General features: G+C 38.7%; 1 protein-coding gene across 8 annotated transcripts in view; it reads left to right on the forward strand.

The window, feature by feature from the left end:
• The window catches only part of AFF2 (ALF transcription elongation factor 2), a 486,005-nt gene that overhangs the window by 139,570 nt on the left and 328,360 nt on the right, over positions 1-18,075 (forward strand). For 4 of the 8 annotated variants that reach the window (XM_035288892.3, XM_035288895.3, XM_035288897.3 and 1 more), the window contains exon 2: positions 11,409-11,541. In XM_035288892.3, the coding sequence (XP_035144783.1) occupies positions 11,409-11,541 (133 nt within the window). The remainder of the gene's footprint in view (positions 1-11,408; positions 11,542-18,075) is intronic. The other 4 variants (XM_035288893.3, XM_035288896.3, XM_035288898.3 and 1 more) reach the window with 1 other exon arrangement.

Consider the following 18,075-nt stretch of genomic DNA (forward strand, 5'->3'; position numbering starts at 1 on the left):
GCCTTCTACTTGCTCCCTCCCTCCCTCCCTCTGGCTTCTATGTGATTGTGTTCAACACATATTTTCAATGGGACCATTTCTATTACCGAGTGATTGAGCTCTGATTTACACATCAATTACCCACCTTCGTGGAGATTTTCATGCTCCCCTAGCTGACATCAATGAAGCGTAACTGCATAAATGCTTTATTTCATACCAGTTTTAGATAACTGAGACTGATAACTAATCATATTGAGAGACAATGTGCTATAATACACTAAACAATAAATGTTTCTCTTAAAAATGTCATTTCTTCTTTACGAGCTAACGGTTCATATGCTTATCTCAGTTGTCCATTTCTGTCTTCAACGATCTTCCTGTCACTAGATATCTCAAATGAAGTTAGGCTTTTACCCTAGTATACAAGCATTGGCAAAGGCCAAATTACCATTTTCCAGCTTCAAGGATCAGAAAATCTTACTGTTTTCTTTGCAGTGTTGTAGACCAATTTTGCCAGATATCTCATGGACAACCCGCTGGACTAGACTTGGCTGTATCTTTAATCTCTTGTTGACCCTTCCATGTTTGTCCCATGGTATCATCATTAATACCACTTCATTCATGTGTACTTGAATTAGGTGAAATGTTCAAGTCCCAGCTGGAGCACAGCTGGCTGATTTTGTTTCCTACCCCGCGCCAACCTGAGAGTGCTCCTATGGCACTTACCTCGTAAAGTTATAACATGTGTTACTCTGCACTGCAATTATTTTGGAATGGATTTTCTTCTCCTTCTGGGGTATGAATTTCTCAAAAGCTTTTATTATTATTTTTTTTTCTGAGCACTAAACATGATAGCTGGCATGATGTAGATATCCAGTAAATGCTTGTTGACTAAATAGACAAATTAATATATTAATTAATATTTTGTCAACATTTGTCACTGAACTTGGGCAGAAAAAAATGTTTGCCTGTCATTTGTTCATTCATTTTGTTGAAAAATATTTATTTTGAGCTGAACACTGAGCTTGGCATGTTTCCAGATAAATGGGAAGCAGAAATGTGTTATTCCTCCCTAGTGACAGTTTCATTTAACACCCACAAGTTCTTTCAGACATAGCAGGAAAGGGGGGAAAGAAGAATGAGTTGGGAAGCCAAAGGAGCTGTGCTAGGGTAGAAGGGACAGGACTAGCATGGATTGAATGTGATATAGAGTAAAAGAGACAAGGTCTAGATGATCTGCATGCACTGTGAGGAAGCCTGGAGAGTTCACTGTGACCTGGCTCAGGAATGCAGTCTGCCGGTACATGCGTTTGGTAGTCTGAAATCAAGATGCTGGCAGGGTTGGCTCCTTGTGAGGGATATTAGGAAGAATCTACTAATTCTTCCTAATACCCCTGAAGTTTGAATGAAGTATGAAGTTTCTGGTAGTTTGTTGACAATATTTGTCATTCCTTGGCTTGTGGAAGCATCACTGTGATCTCTGCCTTTACCTTCACATGGAGTTCTCTCTGTATTTCTGTTTGCACATTTTCCCCCTCTCATAAGTGTGCCAGGGACATAGGATTAGGGGCCCGCCCTACTCCACTATGACTTTATTTTAACTAATTACATCTGAAATGACCCTGTTCCCAAATAATGTCATATTCTGAGGTACTGTGGGTAAGCATCTCAATGTAGGAATTGTGGCTTGACACAATCTAACTCACAAGAGGGTTACCCTGATTCTAGTCAGGCACCTTGTTAGGGCATGAGGGAGAAGTGTTACCTAGGGGAGAGTCAAACCTATAGGTCCACGTGAGAAAGCAAGCCTACAGTTATGACAGTTTGCTGCTGCCCTACTCTCATAGTCAGGCCAGGGCTCTGCAGGAGTGCATAGTAGAAGGAGGCAGGGCCAAAAGGTTAAGCCTATAGGGGGTTGGATTTGCCTGGGCAAAAATTAGTGCGTGCAGGTGGATCAAAGGGTTTGTTGAGACGTGAAAACAGAGTCAGCTTAAAATTGTCAATTATAAACTGCTCCTTAAGGGCATTAATTTCCTTAGTTTAGAAATAATTAAGAATACTATTGCTGAGAAAATATTGTTTTAAATTAAGTAGTTATTGAAATTGCCTTGCTTATAGCTAAATGAAAATAAAACACGTTTTAAAGTGTCATTTATGAGAAGCCAGAAGGTTATACTAAGACTTTGACTTGGAAAAGAATTCCTGATATTTAATGGGAATAGAGAGGAAATACTTCAGGTAGCTTTTTCCTAATTTGAAAGACAGAGCTGTTCTGTGTAAGTTGGCTGCAGAAGCAACTAATATGGAGCTTGGGACCTGGCACATGGGATGAAGTCAGGACACATTGGGATGGGACAAGGGCTCATCAAGAGCAGAGGGCCAAAAGCCACTGGGCAGGCAGGCCTGAGGAACGAGGAAGAGGAGGAGAACCTCATTGATGACACCAACTGTGTACTCCTGAGCAGTACCATAGATTCCATAAACTCAACCTTGCCTCAAGCCAGAATTCAAATAAACCATGAAGTACTTTAGTGCCATCGCAAGTATTCTAAGTTTGTCACTGCCTCTCTGCGTCCTTTCTCATAAACCCATGGGACCATTTCTGGTTGTGGAAAGCATCCTCTTGAAGTAAATCAAGAATTAGATCTAGTAGCTCTTTAAAGCTCAGCATTACTATCAACTTTGACTAATTTAGGTAGGGAATTATAAATGAGGTTGGTTCAAATTGATAGTAAAGAGTGAATGAAGAAATATTGGACGAAACATGAACAAATAGGAAATTTATAAAACAATTGTTACCTCTGGCAACGGGGAACAGGGTGGATGCTGACGAGAAGTGCGAATGTGTTATATCAATTTGATTTTTATGTTTAGTAGTTTAAATTTTTGATCCTATTCAAAAGTCATGAAATATAAATGAATACATGTACTATATTCACTATCTGATTACATATTTGCTTGGTTTTTGACATCCATTCAAGGCCCCTACTAGTCTTCAGGAAGTATTTTTATAAGCTTCCAAGTCATGCAGTTGTCTGCAGCTCTCTTGCTTTGGCCATATTGAGTGTGAGCACTGTAAGGCATTGGTTTCTGTTACAAATGGGTCAATGACCCATATGAAGTGATAGTGATTTTTAATTAATAGGTCAGAACTAAAGTTATTTTAAAATGATTTTCAATAAAAATGAAAATCAGACATGTAATCTAAGAGCATGTTATAAGAGCAGAGCAGAAACTCAGGGATCCTTAGATACCTGTTGTGCAACAGAGCTGTAGTAGGATATATACGTGTGAAAAAAGGACAAGGAAGCGCTAGGCATGAGATTTAAGGAGATAAAGGCAGACAGTCCATAGTTGTGAATGGATAACTGACACATTCTGAGCTGCTTGGGAGAAAAGGGAAGTAACACTTATTGAGGACATAGGTACACCTCTCAAGCAGTCAGGGATGTTGGACCATATCTCTTGCCCAGCAGTTATAGTTTATGAGGACAAAATAATTTAATTTCACTGGAGAGGTTGCTTTTAGAGGAAATTTCATTGGCATAGAAAGTGGTTGATATGCTGAATACTGCAGCAGGCAGATGGGCACCTTTGGGTTGCTGGAGTCATGGTCATTCTATATAAAAGTGGCATTTCCATTAAAATGGAATCCCCTGAAAATGTAGTTTTAGTGCACTCTTACAATATTTTTCATAATCAATATCCATCTGAGTGTCTACCTGTGCCTGCTGTTTTGAGAAGAATGTAAACCATGCTCCCATAGCACCTTAGAAGCCTAGATATTCTGAAGAGAGTTAAAATTTTAGACATACCTTCTGGATCAATTGCACCAAGCATGTTGTGTGAGCAGAGCTTAAATATGTGAATGTGCCTCTCTGTGAGCAGAGTGCCCTTCTCTTCTGTGAGGAAGACTAGAATCTTCTTTATGACCAAGAGGGTGGCCTCTGGATTCTGCCAGCCTCAGTGGTTATTGTGTTTGTACCACTGGCTAATTGTATGGTGTTGAGCATGTTAACCTCCCTGTGTCTCATGTACATGTCTCAGTTTCCTCATCTGCAAAATGCGGATGGTGTATAACTTCAGAGTTTGTGTGAGGATTAAATAAGATAATACTCATAAAATTCCTGGAACAGTGGCTGGTGTAAACAAGGAGTCAACAGATAGTAACTATTAGTGTTATTGTTCTTCTGCACAAGTCTATTCTTGTAATAATTGCTTTCACGTTCTAGGTACTTTTCCCAACATATATCAGTAATATATATTTCTACATAACAGAATACATTAGTTCTGTAAAGGTGTCTGGTCCTTGATTTTCCTTCATGAAATAAAGAGATAAATGATCTCTTCAGATTCAGTTTGTCAGATTTCGATATGCCCAAATGGGTCAAATAAATAAATTTATCTATTAATATAAATGACTGTATTGTGTGAAAGACCACGAGTTGTTTTCCATATGATTCCTGGGGCCCACACTGTGAGATTCTGATGCAGCTGGTCTAATGTATGCCCTTAGCCTGGAGATTTATAAAATCTTCTCTGGATGATTCAGATGGGCAGCCAAAGTTGAGAACCAAGTGATAGAAGAAATCATTACAAACATTTTAAATTAAAAAGTATTATTTTAAAATTCAGGTCAATATCAATTTGTGAATTACATTTTTAAAGTGACAAATTTAGTGTTTCTGTCTCTATCTGAGTCTATAGAGAAAAAACTGTAAAGAAAATTGTAAAGGATGTCTAATGAAATTAACTTAATCTGTTACTAGAAAGACTTTAGACTTCAGCAATCATGAAATTTTGCTGTTTTTACAGAGTAAAGAGAACTCTTAAAAGCTGTAAAGAGATGTACACATTGCTTTATCAGGGTGTCAGTACTCACATCTGTTAAATGTGAGCAGCCGTTAGTAGTTCACAGAAACCTTTCTCGGTAACTATCGTATTTAACCTTTACATTAACTGCATGCAAAGAAGACATAGAGTTTATTTTCATGTACAAAGGAGGAAACTGAGGCTTAAATATAAAGCAATTTATCAATGAACAAGAAACTTGTAAGTGAAAGAGACAGAGCCTATCCCAGATCATCTGAATCTGGCTGCCATCTTTTATGGGCACACTGTAAAATTCCTTTAAGCTTTCTACCTGGGAACAACAGAATCTGTTTCTTCGATTGGCATCCGGTTAGGTTTTTACTAGGTTTTTACCATTTCTAAGTGTATTAAATTATCTTTGCAGCTTAAGTATTTGGTATTTGTTAGAGAGATGACAATGTCTTCTTTTTTGGTAGGCCAGTCAAAATAATTTTGTCCAAAGCCTAAGCCACACACCTTTTTTTTCAAAAAGCAAATACATTTTCCTCATGACATTTGCATTGGCCATTGCTTATTTATGTACAGAAAGGTTATTTGTGTTCACTTGGAGGATGCAGTGACTTAAAAGCCTCTAATCTTAAGAAGGGAAAAGTCTAATTGGAAACAGAGAATCCTGGTTAAATCATTACAAAAAAAAACAAGATTAAGCCCTCTTAATGCCCAATGAAAGAGGCCATGCACAAAAGACCACATGTTGCATGATTCCATGTATATGAAGTATCTAGAATTGGCAAATTCATTCAGAGAGAAAGTAGATTAGTGGTTGCTTAGGGCTGGGCTGGATGGTAGGGATGCAGGGCAGGGTGATACCTAAAAGTGTATAGAGCCTCCTTTTGAGTTGATGAAAATATTCTAACATTGTATCATGGTGATGGTTTCAAGACTCTGTGAATATGCTAAAAACCACTGAATTGTACACTTTAAATGGGTGAAATTGTATGCTATATTAGTTATATCTTAATCAAGCTGTTATTAATAAAAAGAGAGGACTAGAAAAGAAGCAAAGCAGTGGATACAGAAACAAGGTAGGAGGAATGGCTCTTGGAGGGTCTGCCTGACTTAATTGGAAGATGATTAGACAGGCTTTGCAGATGAGCTGAATCTTTGCTTCCATTTTCAGAAATGGAGGGGATGAGGTAGGCCCAGGGTGCTCCTACATTGAAATATTAAGCCTGTTTCTGCCAAAAAACGCAGATATAAAGGAAAATCAAAAACAAATTGTAATGATCAGATGGGCAGCTGTCTAGAGCTAAAAACATGTGTTTCTCATCTTTTCATTCTCTTCTTGATTATTTTTCATGAGAGAGAGTGTTTGCAGGGAGATAGCTCTTTTGTTGGAGAGAGTGGTTGTATGCAGAGCTCCTCTGAGTCTTGCCATTAAATATAGCTGAGGAGGTTCTACTGATTTTGGAAATTCTTTTCTAAGGCCAGTCACCTCCTATTCTTTTGCACACCTCCAGATCCAAGGTTGTTGTGTTATTACTCTATATGTGTAAAATATTGATAACCTGTTTAAGTTGTTTTTCTAGTTTTGATTTAGCACTTTACTGAAGTTAAGTTTGAGTTTGAAGATATTGGATAGCAGAGATTTTCTTTTCTTAAGAAAAAGAAGTTACATAGAGATTAGATCAGTGTCAAATTCAAAATATGACTAGATATAGAAAAAGTACCACCTGAAACTCTGGAACATGTAATATGGATACATATCTACACATGTTATAGAAGGCAGGGACTCATTCAGAAGAACCACAGGAAGTGAGTGATAGCTTGTTTGTCCTTTGGGTGGATTAAATATGTATTTTTATGCTTTTGCAAAGACATTAGCCGAATAAGGGTGTTTAGTGCAGTTGGACTGGAAAACAAGTGAGGCTGAATGATTTACCTTCATGTACACTGCTGCTACAGTAAATCATAGTAGCAGTATTTAAAAATGTCAATTTTTAAAAAAGTTTCCCCAAGTAGCTTTGTAAAATAACCAAATTAGGTAAACAATGAGTATTAGACTTCATGAAATATATGAACCAAATGGACTGAAACTGGTTTATACTCTCCCTCCCCCAGCCTCTTCCCCACAGATGCAGTTAATTTTTACAATCCCCTTAGAGTCTGTACATTTTGATATAAGGAATCTAATGGTTTGTCTATACTCCAAATTAAATCCCTAAAGTTTTTCCCTACTGGCAATTTCGAATAAAGTGCAGTCCTAACAAAAGGTGACCAGTGGAGCGCATGTGAGGCTCATCTTCATTCTGGAGTGTGATGGAAACACAGGAGGCAGAAGGGACAAACCCTATAGCATGGGAATGTGAAAGCCTGAGTTCCAGCCTTCTAGTTCTCCGACAAACCTGCTGTGAGGCCCATTACCTTTCCTTAGTTCTATTTCCTCATCTGTAAAATGAGGGCACTGCAACTAGATGATTGCTAAACTCTCTTCCTGTTTTAAACAGTGTCTGTTCTGAAAGACTAGCCTGCATTGTCAGCCTGCATGTACCACCACTGTGCACTAATGAATACGGCATAATTGAACTTTCTAGATCTCAGGGAATCTACATGTACCCTGTGTTTTATTGTCCCACCAATGTACCTGAGGCTTTAATGAGCAAAATGAGGTTCAGGTGTCTGAGAGAAGGGGAAGATATTACTTGAATTTGAAGATGGAAGACACAGATTCAGATCTTCCTTTGCCACTAGCTTTATGACGGCTTGAGAAAGCTCCCTCTCTTCATTTTAGGAGGGCCTTAGTTTCCTCTTTTGTGAATGAGGGCAGTTCATCTGTTTGTGGAGGCTAGGGAAGCATACAGGTGGATGAAATCATAGCTAATATGAAGGTTCTAGGCCGGGCACCGTGGCTCTCACCTGTAATCCCAGCACTTTGGGAGGCCAAGACAGGTGGATCACCGGAGGTCAGGAGTTTGAGACCAGCCTGGCCAACATGGTGGAACCCCGCCTTTACTAAAAATACAAAAAAAAAAAAAAATTAGCCAGGAGTGGTGACTGGTTCCTATAATCCCAGCTACTTGGAAGGCTGAGGCACGAGAATCACTTGAACCCGGGAGGCGGATGTTGCAGGGAGCCGATATTGTGCCATTGCACTCCAGCCTGGGCAGCAAGAGGGAAAACTCTGTCTCAAAAAAAAAAAAAAATTATGTGATAGAGAGAAGCTTCTCACCATCATGCCTTACACCAGAATGATTAACAAAGTAGTTTAAATGTAATTTGTTCTTCTTTCTGACCTTTTCCAGTCAGCTAGTGTGGATATCAATGAAACAGGGATTCAAAAAAGGTAACCTGGAGAGAGAGAAACCTAAGGCCTTCGGATAATTCATAGTAAATTTGGGTTTGAGTAGTCAGTTTTTGTATTATCATAATGTGACCAATTTTATTATATCCAGGAGAAAAAAGTTGGAAAAACATCTCAACTTGCTAAGAGTGGTGAATCCCTGAGTTGAGCTTTTTGGCTTAACTTCTCAATATGAAGATGGGTTTCCATGCTGATAGATAGGATCAGTTCAGTTTGTCCTGTCTCCATCGCGGAGAATAAACTTGAATTGTTCATACCAACGATATGATGATTAATTCAGGTTTTTGGCTTCAGCATTTCTTTGTGAACTATGGAGCTCTTTTTCCTTTGGAAAGCAGGCCTGTGTATATATGATATATCGAATTGTCAGGGGACAGACATATGCTTTCCTGCAGCCTCTGCAGGGCTCACAGGTTCAAACACAACCTGCCTGAATCATAAGAAATTTAATTGAGTAGATAAAGAGGTCCTCATAATTATAAACTGCAGTAGGTATAACAAGAGGCTAAATACATAGCTGTGGTTTTAATTAGCTGGTGCTTCAAATTAGTAATGTTGGTTTCAGTCAGAAATCAGTGACGTTATAAACTGAAAGCCTCATCACCATGTAGTTCATTACTCATTAGACCTCACTGCGTGAAGCCTTCAATACAACGCCATGCTGAGCAAGAAAGGAAAAAGTTGGAGATATTTGGTTGCCTTCCAAGAGCAGTGGAGCTCTGTGGAGATTAAATTCACTCTTGCCAGAGATATGAGAATTAACTGTTCTTTGTTGGATGTGTTAAAAAATGCAGCAGGCAGTTTTGCTTGCAACAGATAACACCCGTGTGCACACTCAATCTGCTATTCAAATTTGTGTCTGGAATTTGGTAGCTAATGAACTGATGCAAAATGCAGCCAAGAGCCTCCTAACAAATCAAAGCTGGAGCTAAAGCACCGAAAGTGCCCTTACTGCTGGTCGTTTGAAAGGTTGTCATGCAAGTTGAAGCACGTTTCCTTTTCTTCTCCATCTCCTTTATTTTTTTTTTTCCTTCAGGGTTTTAATTATATCTTTCCCTCGGAGGAGAAAGAAGGTAGTTTGCAAAGCCAAGAGACCAAAGCACTTCAGTTCTCTTCACGGAAGAATTAAATGTGATGTATGGGCCTGTCATTCTGAGCTGTCAGGTGCACAAAATGAACAGATAGCTAGAAAACTGACATCTTGCTCGCATTACTCAGAAAGAAAAGACTTTGGTTCTTGTTTGTGTGTAGACAATAATCCGCTATGGAAAGCAAAGAAATTAAGTGCCCTTCTCCTTTGTAACAACCCCGCCCTCACTAAATACCGCTTTAACTTGTTACTCTGCTCCCATCCTAACATCCAATCTTTCTTACATTTGGACACATGGATGGGATTGGACTACACACAGCCAATTTATGTTGTTGAGGTACAGTCACAAGCTCCCCACTTAATGGACTGAAGATGTTACTGTGCCTGATTGTGTCCATGTCAGTCTCCAATGTGAAGACATGGAGACACACAGCAATTGTTTGGGGTTCTGAGTTCAACTTGTGAATGGAAATGAAAGATGATACTAGAAAACCTGATACATGTGGAGGGCATCTGAAACTGCAAACGATAGGCTGCTTTCCAGTATCTGGACATGGCATCTTCCTTGGCCAGGCGAGGACTAGAGGTGGGGCCCTGGCTTTGGCTAGAGCTGTGAAGGTTTTCTTCGCTTTGCTCAGACAGTGATAACATTTGTTGAATATAGTCATGAATGGCCCAGTGAACTTTAATGTATCTGACATTGTTTTTATTATGAAAGGATAATGTGCACTTAAGCATCCTATAAATGTTGTCACTGTTTTTAAATGAAGAAATGAGTGCTCTTTATCCAGGAGATGAAGTTATCAAAGTCACTTTGAATTTGACCATTCAAGGATTTCTGGGAAGAAAGGTGGAAGATTAAGTATAGTGGGATTGTGTACACTCCATGTTTATCCACATCTACTTAAGCTGTGCAGATAGTTTATGTTCTAGGTTCTTACTTTGTAAATTAAATTTTGATACTCAGCAAACTAGCCTACCAATGACAGATATTAAGATTTGGGATATAGTCAAAGCCTATCAACTGTACTTTTATGTCAGTAGATCTCTTGTAATTCCTTTAGCTATTATGTTCATTTGCATGATGATTAGCTAATTAAGTCTTAACATGGGAATACTAACATGGGGAAGGAAACCAACATTTATCCAAGATCTGCTAGGCATTTCGTGGACATTTATATAATTTAAATTTGCCCAGTAGATATGTACCCTGGGTAAGGTTAACACCAAAAGCATGAATAAAAGGCCAATAAATAAAATAAAAGATATACCACTATGAGACTTACAGATTATGGTTTAATTTGCAGTCTTGCATGATGAAGAAAACAATTGTTTCCTTAGTAAAGAAGCATTCCGTTCCATAAATCCAAAAGGCCCAGAATATATCTTAAATGTTGTTTAGAAGCTTTTGATCCTCCAGTGGAAAAGCCTGAAATGTGGTAAGAGTCACAGGCATTATAAAACATTTGTGCATTAAGGCCATTATAGGCTTTTGACACCTTTTTTTCATCCACAGTTAGTCATTTGTTAACTAACAGATCCCCTTTTTTGTGAAGAGTTTCTCAAAAAGGCTTCCATTCACCTTTGAAGAAAATTATGAGAAGACCAACACCACAACAACCAAACAAAAAGAAGTGTAGGTGATTTTTTTGTGTGTGGACTTCTGAAAATGTACTTAAATTCCCCTGTGAGTTCATTCAAACACGCTCACTTTGGCTATGGGCTCAGGACAGAATTCCAGTTTATCTGTAGCTCCACACTTTGATAATTCCTTTCCCTTAGGACTTTGTGACATCTGTGGATTCTGAGCTCTAGGTAGTTGGCAAAACAATGCAACTTTAATTCAGTACCTTTCTGCACTGTGGACTCACTTTTGGGGAGTATGTAACTGCTTATAATAATCAAACAAGGACAAGGGAAGAAAATTTTGCTTTACTTGCTTGTCGTGAATATAATTTCAAATAAGCAAGTGTCTGTTTTCTTCTTTATTCTGAAGAACTGGTCAGCATCTTAAACTCAATAGGTGTAATGAAAAGGATTATCTGCTCTCTATGCAGTGTCAACTTGGGCAGCAAGTTGACTTGAATTTTTTTCTTCTTATTGACAACAAGGGGAATGTCAATGACTTGCATGATTAATCTTTTTCTCTTTTCCTTTTCATATCAGCCACTATGAACAAGACCGTAGTGCACTTAAGAAAAGGGAATGGGAGCGGAGGAATCAAGAAGTCCAGCAAGAAGAAGATCTCTTTTCTTCAGGCTTTGATCTTTTTGGAGAGCCATACAAGGTAGCTGAATATGTATGTACTTTTTCTTTCTGGAAAATGGTTGCTTATTGCATTTTTGAGCTCATTAATCAACATTTAATTTATGTTTAAAGTACCCAACTCATTTCCAGGGGAATATATTTTACAAGTGAAATACATATATGCACTGTATTTGAGACAACTGCAAGTTTCTGATGAGGTCTTCAGAAACGGATTTCATTTTCTTTGGGGAGCACAGAATGATTGAAGAGAGGCTTGTGAGACTTCCTGTTTTGAATGAGCCCCTCTCTGCCCCAACACTTCCTACAGTAAGGAATGCCCCCTTGACACTTTCTACTGCTGTGGTTGTCAGTAGGCAGCTCCTGAAGACTTCATCACAATGTCAATGGAGATGTCTATTTCTTTTCCCAATCAGTGTCATCCATCGCAAGGCCACTGTTTTTCTTTGCCATTTTAGGTTGTTAGCAGTTCTTCAGTGGTTTGAATGCTCTTTGAAAATCACTGTTCTAGAATAATGGAAAAAGCCAATCATTTCTCCTGGTGGTTAATAATCATGGGTTAGAAGATTGTCTCAACCAGAGGAGGGTGGTATAGCTAGGTTGAATTTCTAGCGGTATTCTGGCTAGTGTGTAGCTCCAATAATCACCAAACTGCTGTGCCTACAAGTATTGATTTTACAATGACTGCTTCTTAACTTTCTATTTGGGGGTAGAGATGAAAGGCGACTGAAAAGAGATTATGATGGAAGAAACTTATTGAATTGCTGGCAGCTGGTTGGTTTTTATTGAAATGTAGTAGCAATGTAATTTTCTGTAATAAAACAAAAATGATGTAAGAAATACAAAAATGGAGGAAATTTTCAAGAGTTGTGATTTTGGAAGAGCATCCTTTAAGGGACAGTGACTTCTGGAAAAGGGGAGTTCTTAAGGATGACAACGTAGGCCCAAATGTTACTCTGGGGTGGAGAGTAAGCTGTTTGGATTGGTGACCGGTGAGACGAGGGTCTTGTTGCCTTGTTTAGAGCAAATAAACAACTCTTGGTTGAAACATTCCAGGAACTTTCAAGTTTGGTAAACCTGCTGAAGAAACTTAGGTCACCTACGCTTTTGGTTTTCAATCTGTCAGTAATAGTATGATCCTGCAATAAAAAATAAATAAATAAATAAAATAAAATATCTCTCAAGGTTGAAAAAAAAATAGTATGATCCACAAAAAAGCACTGTTGCCATATCAATAGGTTCATTTTTATACTACTTTGGAGGTATACATTTAGACATATAATTAGTTTAACAAACATTTGTGAAGGTCAGCTGTGTGCTAGTCACTGCATTAGACAAGTGTACAAAGAGAAATAGCATAGCCTCTGTTTTCAAGGAATTCTAGTCAAGTTGCAGAGATCATTTGAACCAGTGATATGGCATGCCTTCATGGTGACAGAGAGCTAGCAAGGGAATGATCAGTGAAGACTTTGTATTTGAAGTCATTCTGAGGAGTATGAACATAATTTTTTCCATGATGAAAAAATCATTACAAGTATTTAAGTCAGGGTATGTCCAGAACAAATGAACAGTTTAAAATGATGTTGTTGGGCAGTGTGGAGAGTGGGCTGGAGGGAGGGAAAACTAAGGGAAGATAAAGAAGCTACTATAATTGATGAAGGGAGCTTATGTCAGGAATGACTTAAGGTAGAGTAAGGAAGTTGAAATGTTGGAATTGGGTATCTAATTGCATGTGGGGAGCATGGAATATGAATTAATGGTTCCCCAGTTTTTTATTTGAGACGACGGTAATATCATGAACAAGTTGTTCAAGAGGAGAACAGGCTTGGTGCTTGTAGAGAAAAAAATAATTCATTTAGTTTTGAGCATATTGGCTTTGAGATGCTAGGTAGTTAGTTATCAGGGGAGAGCTATCCAATAGTCTTGAATATATGGGTCTGAAACTCATGGGAGTGATCAAGAGAGAAATTTAGCTGCTACTGTCTTGTAGGTGTCAGTAGAAGCTGTGAGAATGGCTACCATCACTGAAGAGATTATGGAGTTAAGAGGACATACAAATAGTTCTTGGGAGTAGCACCATTTAAGGGGTAAAAGAGTTGGTGAAAGCAGAGGCCGGGAAAGGAAACTTCGGAGGAATGACCAGTGTGGTAGGAAGAGAACTAGAAAAGAAATATTTAATAGCAACCGAGGGAACAAAGGATTTTATGGAGGAATGATTTGCTGTGCCTCAGAGAGGTTAGGAAAGTTAAGAACTTTAAAGTGGCTGTTTGGATTTGGCAGTTAAGGAGTAACTGATGACCTTAGTGAGAGTTGTTTTATTTGTTGATGGCAATGGTCATTGTAGGATGCCAAACTGCCAGGGGTTGGAGAATAAATGGGAAGTGGTTAGGTAAAGAAAGTGAGACAGTCAATGTAGATATGATCTTGCAGAAATGTTTTACATAGAGAAAAAAAAGAAAGATAGAAAGTAAAGAGAGGAATGATATAAAGGGAAGCTTTAAAGAAAAATGAGATAAACGTGAACATGTTCAGAGATTGATGGGGAGCAAATAACTTCAATGGAGAAAGAGAAGGTGGAAGATACAGGAGAGAAGGGTGAAGCTAAGTGGAGCAAGGGCCAATGGAGATTAAAAATAATACAAGATGGAGAGCAGTTGAGGAATCATGAGGTATGGTGTGGAAGGTAGATATAGAACATTAAAATGAGAACAAAGCAGGAGAGGGGAAGGAAAATTAGGGAAGTGAAAAAAGTCAGGGCTTCTTGCATTTTCTCCAAAAGATGGAGGAGAGGTCAAAGGATGGTAGGTGTCTTGTCCTTTCTCAAGGTGAAGAAAGAACAAGGAGATAAGTTTTACATGTTATCATTGGATGGGTTAGAAAAATGAGCTTTACTCACAAGGTTTATTCTTAAAATCCAATATCCATACTATCCTCAACACTATAATTAGGTGAAGAACTCTTGATTTATTCTCCCTTCATAATTTTAAGTCATGATGAATTGATGGTCTTGTACTTTTAAGGGAAATGCCATCTTTTCACAAGATCTGTTATATGGAACCATTTTAAAAAAAATGTTAGCAGTGTATTTTTGAGTAAACAGTTGGAAAAAAAATCTGTTACCAACATTTTCAGAAGTTTTCTTCTTTTTTTTTTTGAGATGGAGTCTTGCTCTGTCACCCAGGCTGGAGTGCAGTGGTGTGATCTCAGCTCACTGCAACCTCTGCCTTCTGGGTTCAAGCAGTTGTCTGCCTCAGCCTCCCTAGCAGCTGGGATTAACAGGCGCCCACCACCACACCTGGCTAATTTTTGTATTTTTAGTAGAGACGGGTTTTCACCATCTTGGCTAAGCTGGTCTTGAACTCCTGACCCTGTGATCCACCTGCCCCAGCCTCCTAAAGTGTTGGGAGTATAAGCGTGAGCCACCATACCTGACCAACATTTTCAGAAATTTTCAAAAGTCATCTGTCTTGATATTATAAGGATACATTAGGTAGAGATATAGAAGGGAATATTTAGTATAGTGTTGGGCAGGGCATATTGTGTGATTAGTAGTAGCTTGTTACCTTTGTGCTTCCTGATGGGGAAAAACCTTTGTTATTTTTTATTTTTCTGAGATGGAGTCTTGCTCTGTTGCCCAGGCTGGAGTGCAGTAGTGCGATCTCAACTCACTGCAGTGTGGCCTCTTTTTTTTTTTTTTTTGAGCCAGAGTCTCACTGTGTCACCCAGGCTGGAGTGCAGTGGTGTGATCTTGACTCACTGGTGCCTCTGCCTCCCAGGTTCAAGTGAGTCTCCTGCCTCAGCCTCCCAAGTAGCTGGTATTACAGGTATGCGCCACCACACCTGGCTACTTTTTGTATTTTTAGTGGAGGCGGGGGTCTCACCATGTTGGCCAGGCTGGTCTCGAACTCCTGGCCTCAGATGATCTGCTCACCTTGGCCTCCCAAAATGCTGGAATTACAAGTGTGCACCACCACGCCTGACCAAAACCTTTGTTCTTAAGTCAAAACTGTGAAGGAAAAGAATAACGCTAGTGCTTGCTGACCTAATAATTATTTTTCTTTCACCCTTGCTTCGATGATTGGTTGTCATCTTGGGCTACATCCACATTCAGGGTTCTCCGAGAGAGCGCTGAGAAGTAAGAGAAAAGTAGAACCGATGTTGCACCTCCATAAGTCTCCCCAGACCAAGACTGGGCTGGATACCCTTAGAGTATCTGGATATGCCAGTGGTCATGGGAGTCCTAGAGCTGGCTTATGGTCCACTGGTAGAAATGAAGACATACCACAGCTCTTCCCTAAGGTAGTAGTGGGAGTGCTTATCAAATTTAGAATAAAAATTCCTGATGGTAGATCAAAACTTTCAGTAACGTTCTTGCTACCCTGAAGCCTAAAACAAGGTCCAGTCACCTGTCCAATAGCGTCAGTGATTCATAAATTATCCAATATGAACACTGATCTTTAGGACCTATTATTCTTTTTTGACAGAGAGATAAATGGTGACCTCTCATGTTCCTGACTGATTTCTTTCCCTTCTTTGCTTTGCCTCTACCACTGTCAGAATGGAGAGAATGTTGACCACCCCTAGATTTGGTTGGTGATAGGAAACTTCTCTCTGGGCTGCTTTTGTAGCATGTGATTTTTAAACTGGAGTTTGTGTTATGCTGTTGAGTAGGATGTCTTCAAATGTGCCTGAAAAATATTAAGCCATTTGACTTGTCTAGGTTAATGCAGTAAGTTTGGTGAGGAACTGGCATGTACCAAGTGCATACCAGCTTAATGTGTGCTAGGCATTGTGCTAGGGTTTCATGTATGTGTACATTTAGCTCTTAAAACAACTGGAGTATGTAATTTTCCCATGTTTTCGATGAGGAATTTTAACTCAGAGAGTGAGATGGCTCTTTGCATTTTTATATCCTTATATGTGAGAAATTTAGACCTTGCATCCAGTTCTGTATGATTCCATATCTGTAACAGGAAGTTATTAATCCTCTGACAGGAAGTCAGAAGACTTGATAAGCTTACTTGCTGGGTGACGGTGGAAAAGAAACTCCCTTTCTCTGATCCACAGGTTTTCTTTTTCCTTTCTGAAGTGAATCATAGTAATTAATAAGAACAGTAACATTTTATGGCTCTTCGTAGCCTAATGAGAATGAGGAAACTGAGGTGTAGAGATAATTATTAAGTGGCTTACCCAAGGTCATTTGTATTGGAGCACATAGAGGTAGAGGCTGGATGGAGGCCAGAGCTACTCTGCTGACTCACATGGTTGTTTTAAGAATCAAAATGAAATAATCTGGGAAACCTTGCTTTGAAATCTGTAAGGTGCTATGTAAATACAGGTATCATCATGGTTAGAATTAGAAAAAAAACAAATAGGAACTTAGAGCTTAGAGAGATTAACTGCAAAAATATTAGAATTAGAAAAAAACCAAATTACTAAATAAACATTAGCCACAATAAAATAAAAGAAAAAAATGAGCTTCAAAACATAAATTATTTTGCTACTTTTATTAAAAAGAAATACTATGGTACAACACCCAGCACCTTAGTCTTTCATGCAATGAAATTATACTACTTATTTGTAGATAGCATTAGAAGCAAACTGAGGGAAGTTTGCATTTCTTTAAGTAATGAGAAGCAAAAAAGCTTAAATGAAGGAATGCTGTTAATCATGAGCCACAAATCAGACATGTAATTTATGCTTGAAAATACTTGGAAAGTGCATTTCTTGATGATAGAGAAATTGTGATTACTTAGAAAATAATTGCTGCAGAGGTTACCTTTAAACAATCAACCAATTATCTAGACCGGGAAGTAAAGAATTGGCCAAATTGAAAGAAGCATGTAATTGATTGAAATGGCTGTATTTTATTTTTGTAATGTTTACAATGTTCAATCAAGATTACCAAGACTATTTTGCTCCTTAATAGGATTACTAAGACTCTGGAGAGTGAAAAAGAGCATTTAGTATGAATCTGAAGTTGCTATGGTGTATAATGAGAGTACATTGTGTAGGTGTGTATAAATGTATTTCAGGCCCCATGGGTTTTCTATCCAGTGGTTCTCATATCTCCATCTTGAGAAATTTAAAAACTGGTTGACAGTTACCCACCTCCAGTGGTGGGAAGGTGGAGTGCTTACTCTGACAACCTGGACTGGACTGCTAATTATGTGCCAATTGTCAAATGGTGAACTTCTTGAGGCTCTGTGTCCATGCGTCCTCTGTGCATAACCCTGCCTCAGGTGGGTCTCAAATTTACCAGTGTCTGTCTTAAGAACTACTACGATAATTCTTACTTGTAGCCACAGAACATCTGTTATGCAAAGCATATGGATCTTCCTTCAATCAGCAACTCAGCATCATCAGTGAACGCAACCTTGAATTGTGTATTATACATTTCCTGTCACAAGCCCTTCCGAGACAATTGCTCTATGACGAAGCTAGTCTAAGGGAGATGACATCCCTCTATTTCTCCAAGTTATCACAGCTTCACTCCTGTGTCATTAGTGTGCAAGAAACCTGCACTCCTCGACTGTATTAGCCTAGACCTCTAAGTCCACATGCAGAC

Source organism: Callithrix jacchus, chromosome X (assembly GCF_049354715.1).
Source record: "Callithrix jacchus isolate 240 chromosome X, calJac240_pri, whole genome shotgun sequence".
NCBI lineage: Eukaryota > Metazoa > Chordata > Mammalia > Primates > Cebidae > Callithrix > Callithrix jacchus.